The following is a 24,296-nucleotide window of genomic DNA, read 5'->3' on the forward strand; positions in this document are numbered from 1 at the left end:
AGGTTAAGCCCAAAGTATTTATAGGCCCATGGGCTGTGAAAAAGCCCGATCCACTCTTGATTTGAGGATTATAACTGCCCCGTTCTCTCATACTAATGACGAATTGGGCCGCTTGTGTAGACACGTGTTATGTTGACGGTATATATTATGATTGCTCTATTAAATGTATTAAAATGGGAAAAAGCTACGAAAAATTCCAATCTTTACCTAATATAACAAATTTACGTAAACCTTTTTTGCGATACAAAAAATCTCAAACTTTGTAAATTATGACACATTTACCCCATCTATCGCTGAAGGGCATTTTCATCTTCTTTCTTTTCCTTTTTTCTTCTTCTCTCTCCCCTCTATCGTGATCGCCGGAGGGAAACCGGACTCAAGTGAGGGGTCGAGTGAGGACAACCCTAGCCAGATCCAACGAGGGCAACCCTCATTTGACACAAGCGAGGGCAGCCTTCACCAAATTCGGCCCAAGAGAGGGCTAACGGAGGGAAGAAAGAAGAAGAAAAATGAAAAAGAAAAAAAAAATATTAAAAGTAAAAGATAAAAATGCCTTATAATTTGGAGTAAATGTGTCATGCGGGTATAAATTTGTGGTTTTTTATATCAAAAAAATAAGTTTGGGATAAATGTGTCGTAGTTGGCAAAGTTTGAGATTTTTTATGTTAAAAAAAAAGTTTGATATAAATTTGTCACGCGAGTAAAGTTTGAGGTTTTTGGTGATTTTTGGTGATTTTTTCCTTATTTTGCATATTTTTACCAAAAAAAAAAATTAGGTTTGCAGATTTGGCAAGTTGGGTGACGTGACAATTAATAGATTTTATACAGAATGGTGGTATTCAAGCATTGCAATAACCTGCGTCATATGTATTTTTAAGGATAAAGTATTTTAGAATTATGGAATTTCCGTCCTGCACTGTGATGAATTCTATCGGTCAAGCGCGGCTCATTCATAATCATAACTAACCGATTTCGGTTGCAGGATGCAATGACGAAAGGTTTCTTGACTTGGAATCCGAAATGATGTGTTTGAAGATTCAACTCGGGACACGACAAAAGCGCGTGGGGCTGCTTGTGCTGTTGCAAAAACATGGCTCGTCCGCGTGAAAATCATGGTCACTGAACTACACATTTATTGTGTCAGATGATAATGTTTCTTTGTACAAAATGAAAATGCACCGAAGACTGTCTTACATAACTTATTGCTCTGTTTCATTTGATATAATGAAGGAGGCCTAGTCCGGTTCCTGATTATGGAACACTGCCAACTGGCCCACCTAGACCGAACTAGTACATATTTCGCTTTTGAACAGTAATTTCCAGATTTCCATTGAATTTCATTGGATTTACAAACCGAACGAGTGTAAAAAACCATGCAAGCTACCTTCTCTCTTTATCAGGAAATCCTCCAATTATAAGAAAGGAAAAGGAAACAGAGTGCCACCACCCTTCGCTGTCGGCTGGTGCTGTGCCGTACCTTCCTCTCAACAAAATCCAGCTCCAAAACAAGAGAAGCAGCCGAATAAGTAGGGACTGAGTTTGCAATGTGACAGAATGAAAGTCCGTCGGCCTCTTGGCGTGATGACAAATGAAATTGACTGGCAGCACGCGTAGAAATCCCGCCTCACAGTACAATCATATGACTAACCATAATTTTATATCCCGATCGACAATGATAAGAGGGACTTGCCATATCAGATCAGCATACTCTGGATGAATCAGCAAAAGGATTTCTATTATACTGATAAAACTTGCATATCCGGTCATTTCTTAGCAAACAGAACGGGCATCCGAGATTATAGTGATTGTAGATCGGTTCCATGGACCCAACCATTTAGTGTAACGGTCCTTATTGGGCAGTTCCCGATTTTAGGATGGAAATCGCCCACCCTAGAAACGATCACCTCTACTATATACGACCACAAGGCTTGATCAACCGAAGCTATCGCTTTAGTTCTAGGGCAGAGCTGAAAACAGTTCTATGGCGGGCACAAGCCATGCTGAAAGCACAAGAATTGTATAAGAGCATGCGCACATTCTTTTTCCGTGTCTCTAGTCGCGTCGAAATTGTGAGAAACATGCACAGAATTGCAAGCAAAACCAATGTAACATTCAATGAGCTTAGGTGGGGTCATGACCTTGGCCTGGAATCTCCGAGATGGAATTGAATCAAAATCCTCAGAACCGAGCAGATGAGTTCTCTCACAGCATGCTTCCATGAATCCAAATTGTCACTCATAGATTCGTAGTGACCTTTAGTTAAACCGAACATTGTGCTCTGAGAAAGAGAGAAACTGGGACCTGCTTATAGTGAGGCTAAAATTAAAGGCGGCCATAGCAGTGGTAATAATTCAGTTGCATCTACAGTGGATACGGTATCTGGAAACATGGAAGCTGTGTTCACACAAGGGACAAAATGACAGAACATGAGCTGCAGCTGCAAATTAGCAGTCCGCGATTTTGAGGATGAGCTGATCTTTGGGTTCAAGAGAATGGGACATATGGAGACCATGGACTTGATGTCGTTTTGTCCTTGTATTTTTTCTCATTTCTCCTTTCTCTTTTTACCTCCCATCACTCATTTTTTTAGAATCTGCGGTACCATATGGAGTGCATGTGGGCTGTTCCAAGGACATCTTGAAGGGATCCTGAGGAACAAAAGTCTCCATGAAGCCACACAAACACAGAAATTTAAAAGATAAAGATGAATAGGAGAATAAGATCACCTCTATCAGAAAAACAATCTTGTGAGGCTTCTGTTTTCCACTGCATCTGTCACTACGTTGTTGTTTTGGTCTCTGTTTTGTTCCATCCACTCTCCTGAATCCTTCCCACAAGCTTAGCATTCGACATTGCAAAGCCTTTTCTTTTGTGGGTTAACATTGAATATCTGGACTTTCGACCCAATTTATCCCCAGGAATGCACATAAACCACCCTATTCACGTCCATTTAAGCGATAGGCATGAGCCCCGAGGTCATTTTGAGTGGAAAATACTGTGATTGGAACACAGAATATGCCGAATCAAGCATTTAATCACTCAACTAATCCTTTGAGAGTAGTGAAAAGCCCTTTTCGAAATTTTGATGGTCTGATTTGATTTTCTAATCAAGACTGTCCAACTTGGTTCCAATTTCAGCTAGAGGCAAGCTAGCCCTACTGTCAGGGACAATTATTTGGTGTGCATCCCCATTGTTTTGATGCTCGTCGAAGCTTGTTGTGTTGCTCCACTGAGGATATTGTGTGTGCACATGAACATTAATTGATTTCCAAACACGGAACACAACCGCAAAAGTTCGCACTCATTTAAACCGTACTTTTGGTTTAAGCTACTGCAATTTTTGGTTTAAGTCAGTCTGCAAGTGTGACGTCCTTCTGGTTTAATTGCTGCAACCTATGTATTGTCGCAGAAGAAAAAAGAGGAGGTAGACGTGCGTATTGATTTGGTGAATTTGTGCAATGTCGATGCGGACAAAGAAGCCAGCGTGCATATATGAACTAACATTAAGTCAAAGAAGAAAATTACTGGTACACATGTGAAAGGCAAATTTGAGTAAGTTAAAACAAAAGCAGCTAAAGCTTCAAATCAAGTCATTCCTCGAGACTAAAATCATGGTTGTTCATTCAACAAATGCTGATGAATTAAATATATCAGTAGATAATTCTACAACTAGTCAAGTTCAAAAAAACTTCGAGACCGAGTAACATTTCCAAAAACTGCAAAAAGTTTTCGCCCATTTTTTCCTTAACGGTATTAGCCACGAAGCTTGTTGTGTTGCTCCACTGAGGACATCATCTGTACACTTGAACATTAATTGATTTCCGAGCATGGAACACGACCGCAGATAGATCACACTCATTTAAACCGTACTTTTGGTTTAAGCTAGTACTGCAATTTTTGGTCTAAGTCAATCTGCATGTGCGAATTCCTTCTGGTTCAATTGCTGCAACCTATGTAATATCGCAGAAGAAAAAAGAGGAGGTAGACGTGCATTTTGGTTCGGTAAATTTGTGCAATGTCAATGGAGACAAAGAAGCCGCCGTGTATTTATGAGCTAACATTAAGTCAAAGAAGAAAGTTACTGGTTTGCATGTGACAGGAAAAGTTGAGTAAGTTAAACAAAAGCAGCTAGAGCTTCAAATCAAGTCATTCCTCAAGAGTAAAATCATGGTTGTTCATTCAACAAAAGCTGATCAAATAAATAGATCAGTAGATAGTTCTACAACTAGAGTCCAGTTCAACAAAACTTCGAGACTGAGTAACAGTTCCGAGAACTTAATCTGGGATGCTTAATGGACACGTTGCTAATCAAAACCGCAAAAAAAATTCGCCGTTCTTTTCCTTCACGGTATTAGCCATGAGACGTAACTTTTGGAGTTTCCTAGAATCAGCAAGCAACTTGCCGAGATGACTAGAATGCAAGTGTTTGCCCACCTATATATTGAGCAGAGTAATGATAGTGATTGACTGCAACGTCGTTAGGATGCATTGTCAATCTCTGTTGGATGAATTCCACGATGGAAGGATTTTTGCTTATTTGGACCATGAACTGAAAAAGGCCCGCTCATGTTCCTTTCATTTGCATTAGAGGAGAAGGTTGCAGAGAAACAGATGGATCGAAAAAGAAAAGACTTTTTCTCATTAGACTAGCTGAAACACAATATACAGAGTACGTAAGCAGTGTCCTAAAACCGGAAATACATGGAATAAAAAAGGCAAAAGCGCGTCGAAAGGGGGAAAAAAAAGCCTCATCATCCTCATCAGCTACAAAATGCCCAACTGAACCAAAACTTGGGGCCGCTCGGAGAGGGCTCGTCCGTAAACTACGTCTGTTCTTTTTTCGTTTCTCTGACTGAACTAAAAGGAGTAACATTCCTACTCATTTTGTACATCCGAGAATTGTCCAAGAAATGGGTGAGTCATGAGTGTTCCTGTGGGTAGGAGTGCTGGTTCTCTTTTGCCCCATCTCCTTCTCCTTATACTCCTTGCCGATGTCTTGGGCGATATTAATTGCGTCCGAAGATGCGCCACAGAGCCCTCTCCTCGTGAAACCGACTGCGTATAGCCCCGAGTTTCCCTTCCACCCGTTTGGGAAGGATGATTTCGGGAAGCCTTCCTTTGAAAAGAACTCGCTTTCCTGCACATCACATGATCAAAACACTGATCAGTCCTCGTTTCCTTAATGTCACTCAAGAAGTTCCTACTTAATTGAGCTAGCTTAGTTTAGGATTGCAGCAAAGGAATTTAGAGTTCTGTTCTCACCTTTAGCCAATAAGGGACATTGCTGCGGTAGCCGGTGGCCAGAATCACCGAGTCGACGTCATGCTTCTCGCCGTTGACAAGCTCGACTTGGCCAGGTGAGAACTTCTTTATTCCAGGAACGACTTTGATCTCCCCGGATCGGATCTTCGCAAGAGCACCGATGTCCAGAACTGGGGTCTTGCCCTTGGTGTTCTTGAGCTCCATCGGACCCACCAATGGCCTCTTCAGGCCGTACTTTTCGACGTTGCCGAGAACCAGCCAAGCCAGGATAAGTAACAGCTTATCGACCAACCAGAGTGGTAACCTTTTCATCAGCAGAACAGCCAATCCAAATGTAGATATTCCCATAACTTCTCTTGGCAAAACATGAACCTGTTCATCATGAAACATGAAAAACAGAGTCAGAAATTTAGAACCCAACTCTCTACCTTTCCGTTAAAAAATCTGAGAGTATGTGATCCTAATCAAGCATGTGGTAGTAGCTTACCGAGTCGCGGATCACCATGGCCGGCAATGCATCGTGGTTGCACAGATCAAGGGACAATTCCATGCCAGAATTGCCACACCCAACAACCAGGACCTTCTTCTCTGCAAACTTCTCGCCGGATTTGTACTCACAGGCGTGCATGACATCTCCACCAAACTCTGCCAGGCCCTCGAAGTCTGGCGTCACACACTCGGCGTTCTCGCCTGTGGCCACGACGAGCCACCGGCAGAGGTACTCAACCTCGCCGCGGCTGCCCCCTGCTGTGGACACAGTCTGCACGTGCCACCAGCCACTTGTCTCATCGTACCTCGCAGACTGGACGCACTCATTGAACTGCGGGTTTATGTCGAACCGCCTCGCGTACGCCTCGAGGTAGCCGATGAACTGGCTCTTGGTCGGGTATTCAGGGAAGTCCTCAGGGAATGGCAGTTTTGGCAGTTGGCAGAACTGCTTGGGCAGATGGAGCTTGAGCCTGTCGTAGGTGCGTTTTTGCCACAACGAGGCAATGCAGTCGGTTTTCTCAAGCACCACAAACGGGACGCCCTGATCACGGAGCAGGGCCGCCGTGGCCAGGCCAGAAGGTCCGGCCCCGACGATGACCGGCCCGTTGACCACGACACAGCGCCGAGCAGAGGACTCGTCGTGGTCGGCTAAACGGAAAAGATTTTCCATTGTGGGTATGCTGGGAAGTGCAATTTCTTGAAGGTGTTTGATGTGCAGGAGGCAAGTGTTTGATGAAGGTCTAGGAGGAGATGAGAGAGAGCAAAGTGTGCTTGGTTTTGGAAGTTTGAAGAAGAGGATTTGACTTGGGTTGTGAGAGGTTGCTTACGGAGAGGGGCATTAAATAGGGGTCGGCTTGAGGCTTGCCAAGTGATGGCGATTCTTCTCTCTCTCTCTCTCTCTCTTCTAAAAAAAAAATCATAAGATTCTGAGCGGCTCTTTATTATTTATATTGTCCAGCTTCTCCAACCCACCACAATGATCGTTTCAAGATGCGAGAGGAAGTTTCAGCAACACAATTGCAAAACTTTTCAGAATTGCAGGTGCACCGAATGCAAGCGGCGACCCGACTCTCCAAGAAAGATTGAACCCGCGCGTCCTCAATTTGATCGTTAGGTTTCATGTACACAAACCGTTCTGTCGAAACTTATAGGGCCATACCCAATATACAAGAGAAGCAAATACCCTATAGTTTGTAGTGAATCTCGAGCTTTTGTAGTTACCCATTCTGCTGGAATCGATGCGTTCACTAATTACGTATTGTCGCTCACTTTCTTGTTTAGGAAAAGTTTCTTGAAATTGTCCAAGAAATTAGTTCTCCATATTTCAATTACACAATTATAATTATAAAAATTTCAGTTGGCGAGGAACATAAAAAATCATTAAATAATGTCCTAACGGGATAATTATCCAAAAAATCATAAATCTATTATATAGCAACCAATTTCGTTCTAAATGTTTCAACCGTACTAATTTAATCATAAACCTGTTATATGGAAACCAATTTAATCTTAAACCTTTCAACATGCCAATTTAGTACTAAAATTTCTAATATTTTAATGATTTGTCAATGTAGTCTTTTCGGATAATTTTTATTAGAAATCACCAAATGAGTTCATTGGCAAATAATTGAAAATTTTAATACTAGATTGATACTGTTGAAAGGTTTAGAATCGAATTAAATGTCGTACAATAAATTTGGGCTTTTTGGACAATTTCCCTGTCCTAGCTACAAGACAGTATTTATGGTGTACAACTTATGCCAAAAATGGTGAAGCAATGGGAATCGGGGAATAAGGAAAGTGACCCATCATTCCTCTCCCGGCCCTGAATTTCTCTTTAACCCAAAAAAAAAAAACAAAACAAAAAAAATCTGCAATTCGATGTCCACGTGGCATGCGATTTTGCTGATTAGGACACAGAGTGGTGATGAGGCCACGTGGACTGAACCAAGTTGCATTTGCATTTCGGTTTCGAGGGCCCACAAAGCCTTCAAAGCCCTTGGGATGGTGACTCGCGTGGGGCCCGAATCAAGCCCACAGAGCCCATCCCGCCAACCAGGTTTCCCACACTCCTAGCGCCATGTGTCGACCCCACAAAATTTCTCCAAGATTTATTTTATTTGATTTCATGCCTTTTTCGCTTTCCCTCTCTGCTTGCAGTTCTTGATCAGAGAATCTGCTTTACTGGGGAAAGGATTGGCACTCACTAGCAACCAGCCTCGTTCAATTCAATAATCAAGAAGTATTTTTCTATGCTAGAGCTGCCTTTGCTTCTCTCTCCCCTCTTTTAATTAGTTTTAATGGGGGACGACTTCAAGTTTGGGACGATTGATTTCAAGATGGACATGTTCTAGATTTGAAATTTGCAATCTATCGTGTTAGAACCGATTTCACTTATTAGAACTTAAAACTTACCATGTTTCCTTGAAATTGGTTCTGAAATGTCTTTTCAGTCCGGTTTTGGGATTTATCTGAGAACCTATTTTTCATTCGTTACTTTTTCTGGTTTTGATTTTTATGGCAAAATTATATGAGATATAAAAAGGGAAAATGTCACAAACAGTCCATAAACTTCTACTTAATGTACAATCTTATCCCTAAACTTTTAATTTGTTCAATTTTGTCTATGAATTATTGATAAATGTCCGATCTAGTCCCTGATTATTTGAAAATTGACCAATTTCGTCTTTCCGTTAGTTAAAGTTAACGGAATTGGGCATTTTAGTCTCTTTACTTTTTAATATTTTTTCATTTTTTTTTCTTTTTCTTCTCTCTTCCCTCAGCCAGCCATGGCGGAGGGAAGCCCGTGTCCAACAAGGGTCGCCCTGGCCTGCATCTCCCTCGCCAAATCTGGCGAGGGCACCCCTCACCCGACGCAAGGAACGGCGACGGTCAGCTCAAAGCTCCGTTGCTCGCCATCGTCATCATCTTCTTGAACTCCTTGAAGTTGACGTTGCTGTCCCCGTCCCGATCGACCAAGCTAATCATCTTCCTGCAGTACCTGCGGTTGCACTTCTGCCCCAGCTTCTTCAACACCGCGGGAAACTCGCTCGCCAAAATCACCCCGTTCCCTTCGAGGTCATACAAGTCGAAGGCGTCCTTGAGCTCCTTGGCCCGGCACTCGGGCCCCCTATCGCCGCCACCGAGGATCAGCTCCGCGAACTCGTCGAGGTTGATGAACCCGTCGCCGTCCTTGTCGATCTCAGACATGGCGACTCGAGCCTCCTCGCAGGTCGTGGGGGAGGAACCGAGCACGTAGAGCACCTCGCGGAGCTCGTTGCAAGAGATGTTGTACTGGGCGAACACCTGCCGCACCTGGTCCACGTTGCCCAAGCCGCCCGCCGCCTTGCCCGCCGTCGTCAGGGAAGCCGATTTCCCTCCCCCATGGTTGGCAGAGGGAAGAGAGAAGAAGAAGAAGAAGAAGAAAAAAAAAACAGTTGTCACTTAACGGTTTGGACGAAATGACTAAATTGAATATTACTTAAAACTTCAGGACCATTTGTGACATTTTCGCATATAAAAACGATTCAAAATAAAAGATGATCAATAGAAATCCTTATTCGCCAAAAATAACGATCCATATGATCAACAACTACCACACATACAATTCTAAATGAAAAAAAGTTTTAACACGTAATGTAAACCATAAATTATCCATCCCTCTTTCATCCATAAAAATATTACTCCAAATTCTAACAACCTTAAAACAAAACAAGTAACATAATTAAATTTGCAATAAATTTATATAAAACCTCAGCCTAAAGGTTAGAAACATATGTAGGGTTTTCACTTTTTTTAGCTTTATAAAACTGGTTCCAAAACCAGTCTGGTCAATCAAGTTCCTGGGTTCACTTGAAACTAAGAACCGAACCTATTTTCAAGGTGCTTTACACACTCCTATCTCGCACTTAGTGATCTTCCGTAGTAAGATTACTTAATTTCATATCGAGTATTTTAACGTCTAGTGTTCATCATCCTTATTGTACCTGTCTCCATTGATAACGAGTCAATTGAGAAGCTCATAGTGCGGTACTGCTTTGAAGTGTAACTTTATGGCATTTACTCTTTGATTTTCATTTAACATGAAGCACTTATACTTTTGAATGTGTTTAAATATTGACAAGTAGCCCGCATCCGACTTTTTAAATAATTTCTTGGATATTTAGAATATATCTTTTTCTTTTTTTCTTTTTTCAAAATCTAAAAGAGAATACATTAGATGTAGTTAGAAGTGGAAATTCTCTACTTTATTTCCACACAAAAGGGAGGATCACTGCCCATTGAATCGAAATTAATTAACTTTAAAAGGCCCTTTGTATAAGCAATCCACTAAGTATCCTAATAGGGAATATGGTAATGTAGCCTATAGATCATTCGTATAGTCTCTCCTTTTCATGAAGAGAGAAAAGGGGCAGGGAGAGGGAGGGAGAGAGAGAAAGAGAGAGAGAGAGAGATGAGTTCTTGGCTCTTTGGTTTGTATTATATTAGGGTTTTAGGGTTTTAGGGTTTTAGATACTGGGTATGTGGTAGTATGATGGTATCAATGATTCCACAAGCTTGCTCTGCAGTCCATGCCAACTTTTCTATGAAAAGCCAAAGATACAAATGAAAGATTACAAAAAAATGGTTGGGAAAGAGATTGATGGAACTTAGTCATATTTCATGTACATGGTTTTTATTATGAAGATATGTGTGCCTTTTTTATCATCCCCCTTGCGGCTTCCCACCAGCCTTCCACTGCTTCAAACAGCTAGCTTGGGAGGCTCTGCGTGGAAGCTTGCAGCTTTTTCGCAATGATAGAGAATGCCCCTTGCATCATTTCCTAGTATCTCTCATTTTCGACATCTGAAAATTCGATTGAAGTCTGCCCCTTTATTCACAGTATATAGATCTCACGCGTTCTTGCGTTGTTGACTCTACAAGATAGATGGGCAAAGATATTTCTTAATATGCACATAATTGACAATTAATGTCTTAGAAGTAGAAGATAGGGTTATACTCTTAGTATATATATCTAACTGGTAAGTTACAAATCATGGACATCAATTCAGACTGAGTGTTAGTAACGTGTATGTTCCGTAATCCACTGATCAAAAGATTACCAATAGAGGATGTAGGACTAGAATATATATAGTACAACAATAATGACCATTATAGATAATCGAATCATAAGTACGAAAGCACAACTAAAAGTTACCAATATATAAAGGAAGTATTGTAATTTATACCCACTCTAAAAGACAAAACAATCACATTACGTCAAAAAGCAGTGGAACACATACTCGACTCTAGTTAAAAATAATGCACCACGCATGTTTCTACACTATTATATATAATTAACTCTATCTATCATATCAGCAGTCGAATGAGACTCATAAATATATTACTTCTTTGTTCACAGCCCATCGTATCATCATTACCCTTCGTTGATGAAGAATCCTATGATTATTTTTTGCCCATGCAATGTAAGAATAATATAGTTTGATCTATTTTTATAATTTGCTTTCTTTTTTCTTCCCCTACCCTCATTGCTTTAAGGCAAGGTCCTAGGGCTTTCCTTGATGCCTAACCTTTATCTCTTTCGTAGTCGGCGGTACCAGCTCCCTACGAAGAAAAATCGCGTTTTGCGATAAATATAATGACTATAAAATATATACATCGGTGCTGCTAATAAATAATAAACAAAGTAATGAGGAACTTTCATTGCGAAATCTATAATGATTTTCTGTAAGTCACGCGCACGAGAAAAGCTCGAGAAAGTACTTCAATTTTATAATTTGCATGATTGCTAGCTTTTGGCCGAAACTCCCATATGCCAACTTTCACTTTTAGCAGAAAGCGAGTATCGTTTGGTGCACTGTGTGTATTTTCTTTATAATATCAAGAGTTTCGATTCGGCTAATCTGTACGAATATGTATGAACCACTCCCTCCACGTGAATCGTATAGAACTACACTTATAATGGGGCGAGTGAGCCCTCAGGTTTGAGTGAAAGATGCTATAACTTGAACATGGGATATAATGTGTACAAATCGAGCATGGGATACGAGAGAAGGCGGTGCCTAAATGGCCATTATTATAGTAAAGAACATCAATTAGGAGTAAGCAAAAGAATCGGACCTAATTGGCCAATTCTTGCAACCTCAATCTCAGTCACACCTCTCGCTCATGACGGCTATGCTCACTTTCAGTCTCGCAAGTCACGCCTCCCTCCTCACTATTGTCGGTCCCCCTTGCTCGTTGCTCGACGCCACCCTCCGTCCCTCTCTTGCTCGACGGCTTCCCCTCGCGTGCGACTCGATGCCACTCTCTGTCCATCACTTCCTCTCTTGTAAGACCTCAGTCCCTCTCTCGTCCGGCACAAAGTACCTAGTTAGAGTGGTCTACATGAGGAATTGCACTATGAGAAGGTCCATTATGTTTCTTGGTTTGGAGAGATGATTAAGAATATTTTACTTGGATTTATCTATTAATGCTATAATGGGACAAAATTGATAATTGTGCGAGGTAGTCTGTGCACTCAAATTTGTGATCAAAGCATGAACCACTCGTTCGTGAACCCACCCAAAAACTAGACCAATTAGTCCTTAAACCCACCTAAAAATCAAACCGACCAATCGGTTCCACAAACTAGGAACCACCCCTTCTGGTCCGGTTCTTGGTTGCAAGGCAGGAATTGGCCAACCTTCCTTGGAACCGACATCAATTAAGATGAAATGAAATCAAAATAAGAACTTCAATAAACTAAACAAGATATTTAATTTATTGTTTTTTCTCTTTAGTGATTATGTTAAATAAGAAGAAGAAAACAAACCAAAAAGAAGTAGCAAATAAGGGTTTCTGCTTTGAATATCTTTATATTAACTTGTTTGATGTGCTCTCCATCTTGTCGAAGAACGTGGTTGAAGTTTGCTGCCTTTAAGGCAAATGACCAAAGATACAATAGGATACTAAGGAAGTGTTATGTGAGTAAGACTAACAGGAGCATGACCAAACTTTTAATGATTGCCCTCTATGTGCCCCGTTGGACGAAATTTCTTCCAATCCGGGAGGCGTGGATGAAAATGCGGCCCTATATTGGCCATTTAAAGATGTTATTCTCCTCGTGACTACTATCGTCTTGGTAGAGATATGATAACACATTTGCCAACCTCGAATTTTCAAACAAGTGATGATGGAAAGTAGTTATAACTCAAACCGAATATTTCAAGTAGGAGTGAGATTCTTGTAGTAACACACAGAGAGAATCCTTAGCTCTAATCACCAATTTCCATCCGTTAACCTTGAGCCTATTTACTTGTGGCCGAGAGACAGACATGCTACTCATAGTCTTAAGGTTCCTTTGCCAAGTTTTGACTTTTCTAGGAGTAGCTAGGGCATATATTACAACATGTTTATATGCTCGTATGATTTTTAAGTATTTTGTGTCAACAACTCTCTGCCCTATTTCGAAAACCCTAATTGTCCTTTTCTCTATTTCGCCGATTTTGGAATATTATGTGTGCCTACATGTTGCTCTATTGGAGCTTTCGATTCCATTTTAGCTTACGTGTGCACATGCGTTTGCGTTCAAATACATTTATAAATATTTGGAATTTAACGCTTTAGTAAAATGTAGCGTATTCTTTCACTTATTCTAATCTTACATCCTTCTTCGATTCCAAAACTTAGCAGGTATTTGATTTGGTGAGATATAGAGATCCTTACCTATATAATTACGAATGTCATAATTTTCATACGACGCTAATTTAATGTCACGACCTCTCAATGAATCACTTGAAAATCGTAATTTTTTTTAAAAACACTCATTTGAGTTATATCAGCGATTTCCCTTGTCGGATTCCTAGCTTTTCATGGCACTTTTGATGAACGTTGTATTAGAAAATTATGACACGTGAGTGATCAACTGAAAGTCATGGCATTAAAATGAGTATCATACGAAAATTATGATGTTTATGGGGTTTTCTCCTAGTAAAAAGAAATAACTCTAAGGTACCGTTTATTTCACAAAAAAATGAATTATTTGGAAAACATTTTCTCTAAGACAAAAGATATTTTTATTATTCATGAAAATATTTAAACATAAAGATAATGAAAATATCTTTTATTAACTATGTAACTCAAGCAACATGGGCAATCATTTTTAGATATATAATTTTCAAATTATTCATTTTTGAGTAATAAACGTATTTTAAATTTGAAAAATACCTGGTATATTTTGTGGTTATTTCATTTGTTATTCAAGGAAGATCTCGACAATCATTGATGAGATAAGCGGTCAGAGAGAGGTGTTCTGTTTGACTCTTATCCGAACCCTCCAAGATCTGTGGCTGGGTGTGATCGATTCCTACTCCGGTCGTTCGATCGATCCGACGGCTATGAGTGAGAATTGATCCATGATACATTCATCTTTCACTTGCACAATCCTCCTTTAATTGTGTATGCTCCACTCCATGCATTTAAAAAATCTCTCCTGAACTTTAATATATTAATATAAATATATATATGAGTAAATAACTGTGCCAAAGGGTATCTTGATTGGAGAGCGCATGACGTAAATAATCATGTGGGTGACCTCACGACCTTAGTAAATGTATTTCATTCCCCGTCATTAAATTAATGTTAGACCGGTTTCCAACGGCCATGTTCTGTTAATGAGGTCGGTAATTCAGTTTGGTCCATTTAATTCTTTCTGAACTCATCTTTAATCTATTGATTTTTTATATAATAAATTAATCATCATCCGGGTACCCCGTTAAGGATCAATGCACCTGGCAGATTTTTCTTTTTTTTCAATTATTATTCTAGTTTATACCTATGTCAAACTAATAATGTAATTTATTTTAATAGTAGGACGTGTCTTCATCCTAGGCGCCGCCCTCCCATTGTTTAGCAGAATTCTTTGCATTTTCACACATTTTGACCCAAAAAAAAAAAAAAAAAAAAAAAATTCCCAAGGGAAGTAGAGAGAGAGAGAGAGAGAGAGAGATTACTTGATTTTTCCCTCAGTCAAGATCATATATTAAAGAATGTCCATGATTACTTGCCATGTTATCATCACATATGTTAAAGAAGGAAAAAAAAAAAACCATCAACAGAAGCCACATCGGGTTTTCAGCATATCACGTGAGCAAATTTACCCTTTCTCAAATGCCTCATAGGACAGGACTGCACAGTGGGTATGACATCGAGGACTGTCGGCGCGATTTTCCTTGTAAAAAAAAGAAAGGGAAAACTTTGCAGCACAAATTCAGCACGATGTAACTGCTAGAGGATTCGCAGTTGCGCCGGACGGGGCTCGAGAAATGGTTAGATCCATGCACATAGACATTATTCGATCGGGAGGGAATGAAGTCGTGAAAAAAACAATGGCGATGCTTCTCGAGAACCACATGTTTCGTTAGGTGTTTCTTTGGCTCTTTCAGCTGCGAAGAGATTCACGCATCAGCCCCACATTGTATTATCAAACAACGGGCACGTTATCGTTTCGTGCTCCTTAATTTTCCCAAGAAAATATCGAGCAGACGTACGAGAAACGCGTCGTCCACGTTTCTGTTGGCAAAAACTTCGTTTCCCAAGGTGTCGCTTTCCTTGGAAGGCTCGGACGAGATCAGGGCAGATCTCTGGAGGCTTATTTTCCAGGAAAATTTGTTTAATATTTCGCAGGTTTTCTTGTTTTCCACAAAGTGCTCTAACGCATTTGATAAAAGTATTGATTATGTTTCGAAACTTATTTTCTTTTAAATTTAAGAAAACAAATTATAAAAAATCCAAATTATATTTACTGTGAGATATTTACCTTGAAATTTTTTTGTGATATCAAAAATCTCAAACTATACCCATCCCGATTTATTTGCTCTAATTTTTTTCTTATATACTCATGTAACATACTTACCCTCCATTAAAGTTCGATCAATAAGTACTGTTAAAAATCTACCTACATAAACATAGGAAAACAAATAGTGTTGACATAACACTCATGAAAAACGTGTCGTTTTGGCTAGAAAAGCATATGACGGGTTAATCAATTTGTATAGTTAAAAATCTGCTACATAGGCGCCAGAATATAAACACTGTTGACATTATGCTCACATGACTTAGGTAAATTAAAAATGTTTTGTTTTGACTAAAAAAGCATATAACGAAATCTTGACAGAGAATAAATATGTCATAACGTTACAAATTTGAGATTGTTGTTGTTATCAAAAAAAGTTTAGAGTAAATGTGCTATGGTTGATATAGTTTGGGTTTTTTGTTGACTTTTTTTCCTCATGACTTATTATTTTTAATGTGCATTAAAAATTACTTGTTTGATTTCTAAATTATTATCAAGTGCCTCGATGCTTATTAACAAATTTATCAATATGTACTTCTACATAGCTATCGACGCGTTGACTTGGGGTTTAAGGCGTTTAGGCACACATGAGAGGTATCGTCTAAGACCGGTATTTGCCGGGGTCGGAGGATTTGTGACAAACTTATACAACAATTAGGGAAAGATAAAATGGTGACGTCACATGTATATATTAATTAATATAAGGTTCATTACCTTCGTGACCATGTTCAGTCAAGTCATTATCACGACCAAAGTCTCGTTTCCCGGAAGGAGAAAGCCCTGTTTTAAAATTTGAGTTCATTCAAGCGAGTCATGTCACAAGAGCATGAACCTCTATAATCTCAATGAATAAATAAATAAATAAATAAAATACATATATATATTTTGTGTCCTTGGTCACATGCATTCTTGCTTGCAGCAAATAATGTCTGTTATATGGAAAAGGCTAACGCAAGGGCATAAGCAAATTTCTATTTTTATTTTAAAGATGCGTTTTGAATTTTTATGAATAGTTTGTTTTATGCCAATGGTGAAATAGGGTTGCCTAAAATATATGATTTGCATTGGGGGTTTTGGGTGATTCTAGGAAGATAACTTGACATTATCATAATGCAAGAAGTATTATTCGAGAGAAATATGAATTCGACACAACATAGATGCAACCATACTCTATAAATTCCCATAGCTCAACACATTCCAAACCTTTCTTTTGTTGTGGAAATTCCATTTTCACCATGCTAAAAAGATATAATTAGCCAAAAAGAAAAAAGAAAGAGAAAATGGCAGCATTGCTCATTCGATATTTTCTCCTCTTTTTAAAAAAAAAAAATTGGTCAGAAGAGATTTTCATCTTGCTGCAGATGCATCTTCATATGTGAGCATGTGATTTGAGCGGCCGCTCATTCATTCCTGCGATGTGATGAACGTGAGGAAGGCTTGTGCCACGCTGCTGACCGAATTTGACCATGTCTTATTCTAACTCTTATGAAATCAACTGACAAAACGAATATTCAATATTGCTGTCTCTTCTCATTTTATTTATTTTTAACAATGATGTAGATGAGATGCCTAACTAACTTCGTCAACCGTAGAAACTGCTGGAGCAGTTAATGAGATTACATGTCTGCTGCACATGTTACATAATGTGATACTCAGCTTCTGGGACCTAGTTTGACCACGGAATATTCAGTCAGAGAGAGAGAGAGAGAGAGAGAGAGAGAGAGAGAGAGAGAGAGAGAGGTTAGAAACACATGATCGGACCACATGGAAATGGCAGACGAGACAACTGCAACTTGGGGTAAGAATAACGTGACAAGCTAGAAACCCTAGCAAGAAACCAGATTAGGTCGTCAAACGATGTTCTTCGCTTTTTAAAGTTTGATTAACCAAGTGGCTAACATGGGCAACAGATAAGAATTTGCATCTCTTGACCAACTGTAGCAACCTTCCCGAGGCAGGCCCTGAAGGGTTTTATCGGATAGCTAGGCGAGCATTAATAAACTTCTCGCGACGCAGCGGCTGCGGACTACACAGACTTAAGATAAGTAGGGATGAGACTCTACCAAATGATTGTCAAATGCGAGAACAATAAGTTGGATGTATCACATAATTTTTTCTTGGAGGAAAACGTAAAGAGTACATGCAAATGACGTTTTGATAAGAGGTTTAGGTATCGGCACCAACCCGAACCGACTGCTAGCATATCTAAAATAAGCCTCGTATTAGCTGTTAATGGCAATCTTAGGGTTTGCATTCAACGCGCAGTCTCCACAAACTTTTCCTAGCGTCCAAACCAAAGAAATTCTTCTTTTAATTTAATGAACAGGAATAGAATACAGCACCTATTTTGGCATTTGAGGATGAAAGTTTTCGGTCATGACATGAAAAGCTAGAAAATCAAATTATTAGGTCGATTGAATATTCTGTGACAAAAATTAAGATGCTCTTAGTTTAGGGTATATTCAATGCATTTGACCCTTTTAAGTAGCTAATAGATTAGCAACTATATAATAAAAGATCAAATTAAGCAAAATTTCGAAAATATTCTTCTTCTTTTTTTCCTAAAACCCTTATATTTTATAAAGATCGGGTATCAATATCTAATCCAAATTTCTATCTTCTCTCGCCTACTCTGTACCGCAACCCACAATGAAAGTTTTTGTCATATATCGTTATTTCCCTCTCCCATCGAGCGCATGTGTGCATCCAAGTGTATATTGCATTTGTACTAATTTAGTGTTAAATCATTTGATTGTGTTAATTCAATTCTAGATCTTTTGACAATTTGATAATGTAATCATTTCTGCCAATTTTGACCTAAAAATGTTAATGTGGCAACAAGCAACACCGACTATCTTATATGACATGAATAATTTTTTTAAATAATTTTGGATATTTTTCTTTTTTTCACTTTTCTTCCTTTTTATTTTTTTTTCTTTTCCTTTTCGTTGATGATGACCAACAAGGATTGGGCGAGGGTCGCTCTTGCCAAATCTTGATTAGCATCACCTTGCCACGGCCAGTGAGGGCTGCAATCCTCGCCAATGGCAAGCCCTTGCCTAGAGTCAACCCTCATTGGCCACATAAAGGAAAAAAAAAAATGAATAAATATTAAAATATTAAAAATTCACACAATTTACAAAATTGTAAAAATTATCCACGTTAATATCGATTGTGTCACATAAAATGGTCGATATTCACGTTAATGATTTATTGACAAGATTGATCACATAGACTACGTTGGTAAATTATCAAAAAGTTTATAATTGAATGTTAAGATGCATGTCTAAGTAAGTTGTATTAGAGAAATCTCACATTGAAGAATTGAGGTAATGTAAAATAGTTAATATTATCCTAGTTAGCCCATAAATCATTAATTTAAGTTTTTGAGTGAAGATGATCTGACTAGATATGTTGATGGACTTAAAATTGGGTTCCCTCTTGGCGATCTCCTCGGAAGAAGGTATTGTATTTCTACTACGCGCTCCAACAAATAATTAAATTAAGAGAGAGCATATCTAACATTGAGCTTATACGTGAGTAGGAGATTGTTAAGATGCATATATAAGTAAGTTGTGTTAGAGAAATTCTACGTCGAGAAATTGATGCGGTATAGATCAATTAACATATCTTAATTGGCTTATAACTTGTCGGCTTAAGTTTTTTAGTGAAAGCGAATTTAACTAGATATATAAACGAGTCAGACTTGGGCTCTCTCTTGATGATCTCTCCTGGTGAAGATGTCAACCTTCTATTGCGCACTCCTAACACTACAGCGCAACAAATTTTAAGATTTTTTTGGTAATTTTTCCTATGATTTTCCTTCCTTTCAAAATTGGAGGTGTCTTTGTTAGGATTGAGGGGCCATTTGGAGCAATGCCTCTTTTGGTTGGTCGGATAATCAAGAATGGTTGGAAGGACTAAATCCTAGAATTGACACGGTAGGAAGGGCGTTCCCATATTTTCTACTTCCATAACCAAATTATTATGGATTCGACTTCTAAGGAACTCAAATTTATATGGGGGCTGGGTTTTTGTGCCAATTACTCTCGAAGTAACTGATTACTTACGACCATACCTTATATTATCTATAAATAAATAATAATAAAAAGAGAGAGAGAATAATTAAAAGGATACGTATAAATTTCACCCATTATGTATCGATTTCTTTCATCAGCACATACGCAGACGAAATTTGACGATCCCAAAGTTCAAAATGTAGGAAGAACCGGCGGAAATTTTGACAAGTTCCACTTGAAAGATCCGAGATAGTCCCCCGGTGATGTAAGGCTCGTGGAAGCGCGCATGCGCGTGCGTGCGATTACTACCACGGTGCACGTCGGAGGCGGACGTTGCGGGAAATCTTTAGGTCTAACGTGTGGATTACTGCATGGAGAAGTCAAAGTCGCACTCAACGACGCATCGAAAGTCAAAACTCCAAACGAAGTTCACGATGGCGGTCGATACTTCATCGTCGTCACCGCCATTCAACCCGCTCGACCCTCCGACTGGGTTCCGCAGCATCCGTCTTGGATCGTGACCACACGCTGCACGAACATGGAAGACGATAACAGATGATATCAGAGAGAGAGAGATCCATTGGATGGCCGACATTCACGTCAACAATTTATTGTTAAGATTGATCACATAGACTACGTTGGTAAACTGTCAAAAGATTTAGAATTGAATGTTAAGATACATGTGTAAGTGAGTTGTATTAAAAAAATCTCACATTGAAGAATTGAGGTGATGTAAAGCAATTAATATTATCCTAGTTAGCCCATAATTCATTAATTTAAGTTTCTGAGTGAAGATAGATCCGATTGGATATGTTGATGGGCTTAAAATTGGGTTCCCTCTTGGTGATCTCCCCGGAAGAAGGTATTGTATTTCTACTATGCGCTCCAACAAGTGATATCAGATCTGATGGTTGCATTTTCCAAGCAAATGGGCGTCATGGTATAGCAATACGGGCCCGTAAGGATTCAAGTTGAGATAAGTTGATGCAAAAGCATACTTAAATTAAGAGAGGGCAGATCTAACACTAAGCTCACACGTGAATAAGAGATTGTCAAGATGCATATGTAAATAAGTTGTGTTAGTGAAATCCTACGTCAGAAAATTGATGCGATGTAGATCAATTAACATATATTAATTATCTCATAACTTATTAGCTTAAATTTTTTAGTGAAGGTGAACCTAACTAAATATATAAACGAGTCGGACTTGGGCTCTCTCTTGACAATCTCTCTGGGTAAATATGTTAGACTTCTATTGCGCACTCCTAACACCACAACGCAACAAGTTTTAAGTTTTTTTTGGTAATTTTTCCTATGATTCTCCTTCCTTTCAAAATTGGAGGTGTCTTTATTAGGATTGGGGGACCATTTGGAGAGATGCCTCTTTTGGTTGGCCGGATAATAAGAATGGTTGGAAGGACTAAATCCTAGAATTGACCCGGTAGGAAGGACGTTCCCTTATTTTCTACTCTCATAACCAATTATTGTGGATTCGACTCCTAGGGAACTCAAATTTATATGGGGGCTGGGTTTTGTGCTAATTACTCTGATTGATTAATTACGACCATACCTTATATTATCTATAACAAAAAAAAAAAAAAAGAGATAATAATAAAGGATAATATAAATTTCACCCGGTAAAAGTGCCAAAAAAGTTTTAAACATTTTGTCTTTATGCCGATTTAGTCCTAAACATTTTTTAGTGCCGATTTAATCCTAAACATTTTTACGTTGTGCCAATTCAGTCCTTTCCAACCAATTTTGGCCGGAATTTGCTTACTACTAGACGCCGGTGATGTAACTTGATCGGCGCCGACGTGAACTACTTTTAATAATATTTTAATATTTTTGAATTTTTTTCTTTTTCTTTTTTTTTTTTTTTTTTTTTTATTTTTTTCTTCTCATCTTCTTCGACCTCGCCGGCCACCTTGCTAGTGGCCGCGAGGGCGGCCTCGCGCTAGGCGGTGAGCCTCGCCCGCCGGAGCGAGGCCGCCCTCGAGGCCTAGGCGGCAAGGGCGAGCCCCGCCAACTCGGCGCGAGGAGGCAGCCAAATTCGGTCCTCGAGGTCTTATAGAACCGAGGCCTATTGTCGTCCTCCTCTAACACGTCGGCGCTCGGCGGTGTGGAGGCGAGCTTCGCAGTGCGCGCCAAGAGCGCCTTCCCAATGATTTTCAGGCTCAGGTCTTCGTTCACTTCCTCGTCATCGCTGCTCCCACCGAGCGATGTCGTGACTTCGGCTCATGGTCCACGTCGTCTCCTTCGCCGAGCCGCCGTCGTCGGCTTCGCTCTCCTCCCCATGCTCCTCGTGCCGAGCGGCGGGGCTCGCTCACCGGCCATGGGCGAGGCTCGACCCTCGCCAGATCCGACGAGGGCGAGCCTCGCCGCCCAGCACAAGGCCGCCCTCGCGATTACTAGCGAGGTGGCCGGTGAGGTCAACCTCGACCTTGCTAGCCATCACCTCTGGCCAGTCGCCGAGGTCCGACGACCGGCTGGAGGAAGAAGAGGAGAAGAAAAAAAAGAAAAAATATTAAAATATTAAAATATTATTAAAAGTTATCAACGTCAGCCGGTCAGCGTCCAGTCAGTAAATTTTGGCCAAAATTGGTCGGAAATGACTGAATTGTTATAACGTAAAAATATTTAGGACTAAATTGGCATAAAAATAAAAAATTTAGGACTTTTTTGGCACTTTTCTCAATTTCACCCATTATGTATCGATTTCTTTCATCAAAACATATGTAGATGAAATTTGACGATCCCAAAGTTCAAAATCTAGGAAGAACCGGCGGAAATTTTGACAAGTTCCACTCGAAAGATCCGAGATAGTCCCCCCGGTGATGGAAGGCTCGTGGAAGCGCGCATGCGCGTGCATGCGATTACTACCACGGTGCACGTCGGAGGCGGACGTCGCGGGGAAATCTTTAGGTCTAGCGTGTGGATTACTGCATGGAGAAGTCAAAGTCGCACTCAACGACGCATCGAAAGTCAAAACTCCAAACGAAGTTCCACGATGGCGGTCGGTACTTCGTCGTCGTCACACCATTCAACCCGCTCGACCCTCCTTCCGCAGCATCCGTCTTGGATTGTGACCGCACGTTGCACGAGCGTGGAAGACGAGAAGAGATGATATCACAGGGAGAAAGAGAAAGAGAGAGAGAGAGAGAGAGATCCAATGGGAATCCTTCTCTTTCCAGACTGTGCGATGGGACTTGAGAGTGACAGACTCGCCCACAATATCGCCATCGATGGGGAGGACGAATCTCGAGAATGATGCGATCGTGACTCCTCTTATCGTTGTGTTATTATTTTCTTGATCACATTTTGGCGTCGACTAGAGATATGAATGCGACTTCGGTGAAAACGATGGCGTCGTTTAGTCAATCTTTTCGTAGTCTTTCTTTTTTTTCATAAATATTTCGATAGTGACGGCTTGGTCACCACCGTCTCCACGTGATTCGCTTGACTAGGGAATAGGGATGTTTTGGTAGCATTTGAAGAGCGAGGAAAATAAGCGTCGGCAGCTCGGGATACGTCGGTCTCAAGAGAAGCTCGTCGTTGTCCATCATAATCTTTTTTGATGTCACATTTCTCTCCATAGTCGCATTGTCACGTCAATGTGAAAAGTCCACGTCCCGGAAAAGCTCGACAGTGAACTTTTTTTATCTTTTTCTTTTTTTGTCTTCATTGTTCCATCGGTAAAAGCTGTCTCGAATCAAGAAGCATCCGTCAAGAGATTACTGCCCCAATGGCGTCTCTCTAAAAGGTTGGGAATTCAAAATTTTGAGTCTCACATTTTTGCGGTGAAATAAAAATTGGAGAAACTTATAGAAATGCCAAAGTCCAGAATGCAAACTGAGGCATGGTAAATTGGGCAAATAACAGAAATTGGTAGGATGGTTGATTGACGACGAGACTGCCAAATTCGTGTGTGGCTAAGAAGCATTGAGTCTCCGATGCAATCCACTGGATCCCCAACGAGTGGGGGACCTAAAGAGATTGAATCGAAACTGCTATAAGTTTCAAAATAGCTATCTAAAGTCATGGTCGGCTGGACCAAAGTTTCGGAACGTTCAGGTGAACGACGACGGACTCCCGTGGGGGCCCATCTGAGCCGGCAGCCCGATCCTATCCCCCAGCGACGAAGGCCTATCCACTCGTCCTCGCTCGTGCACGTGCCGACCCCCGTAGCCCACGGCGGGCTCCCCGTGGCGTGTTGGACCATGTGAAGAAATTGCGAATTGATCCTCGTATTAATACTATGGGAGAGAATTGGAGGGACTACAGTTGTGCTGCCTTTGACAATTTTCGTACCGGGTGGTCCATTTTGAAGGGGTCCTTGAGATTAATGACAGTGGTTGGTCCCAGGAACGTTGGTGAGGGGCTATTGGTGGATCTTGGAGGGTTAGGGGTGTGGATGGGGCGCTACCATGTGAATTCCCACATGGGTTTGTGGAAAATGCTTTGAGAAATCGAGAAATTCATTGGTGTTCAAGAGTCAATTTTAGTTGCTGGTGCAGCTGCTGCTGCAATCAATGTGGGAAACGAAGACAGTGTTTCCATGGTCCGAACAGATGGTGATGTTCCTTTGCTACATTCCCATTATAGAGCTCGTCGATATTCCCCCGCTTCTTAATGTCGAAGATTTGTGACCTAGTGATTCGAGTCGGCACAATTTTCAGCTGCAAGCAGAT

General features: G+C 40.3%; 3 protein-coding genes across 3 annotated transcripts in view; all 3 read right to left on the reverse strand.

Annotated features, from left to right (window-relative positions):
* The window catches only part of LOC104456564 (GDSL esterase/lipase At4g28780), a 15,663-nt gene extending 9,014 nt beyond the window's left edge, over positions 1–6,649 (reverse strand). Inside the window, exon 1 of the mRNA XM_010071380.3 lies at positions 6,637–6,649. The gene's annotated coding sequence lies outside the window, so the exon portion shown is untranslated. The remainder of the gene's footprint in view (positions 1–6,636) is intronic.
* Positions 4,644–6,545, reverse strand: LOC104456571 (probable indole-3-pyruvate monooxygenase YUCCA8). Its single transcript, XM_010071386.3, has 3 exons — positions 5,750–6,545; positions 5,263–5,634; positions 4,644–5,137 (listed from the first exon to the last, which is right to left on the reverse strand). Exons 1-3 carry the CDS (start codon positions 6,419–6,421, stop codon positions 4,880–4,882), a joined length of 1,302 nt encoding a protein of 433 aa, XP_010069688.2. The 5' UTR covers positions 6,422–6,545; the 3' UTR covers positions 4,644–4,879.
* A 1,994-nt stretch (positions 6,650–8,643) lies between the features above and the next one.
* LOC120286978 (calcium-binding protein CML24-like) lies at positions 8,644–9,747 on the reverse strand. Its single transcript, XM_039299596.1, has 2 exons — positions 9,738–9,747; positions 8,644–9,128 (listed from the first exon to the last, which is right to left on the reverse strand). Exons 1-2 carry the CDS (start codon positions 9,745–9,747, stop codon positions 8,644–8,646), a joined length of 495 nt encoding a protein of 164 aa, XP_039155530.1.
* Between the last annotated feature and the right edge of the window lie 14,549 nt (positions 9,748–24,296).

Source organism: Eucalyptus grandis, chromosome 8 (assembly GCF_016545825.1).
Source record: "Eucalyptus grandis isolate ANBG69807.140 chromosome 8, ASM1654582v1, whole genome shotgun sequence".
Lineage (NCBI taxonomy): Eukaryota > Viridiplantae > Streptophyta > Magnoliopsida > Myrtales > Myrtaceae > Eucalyptus > Eucalyptus grandis.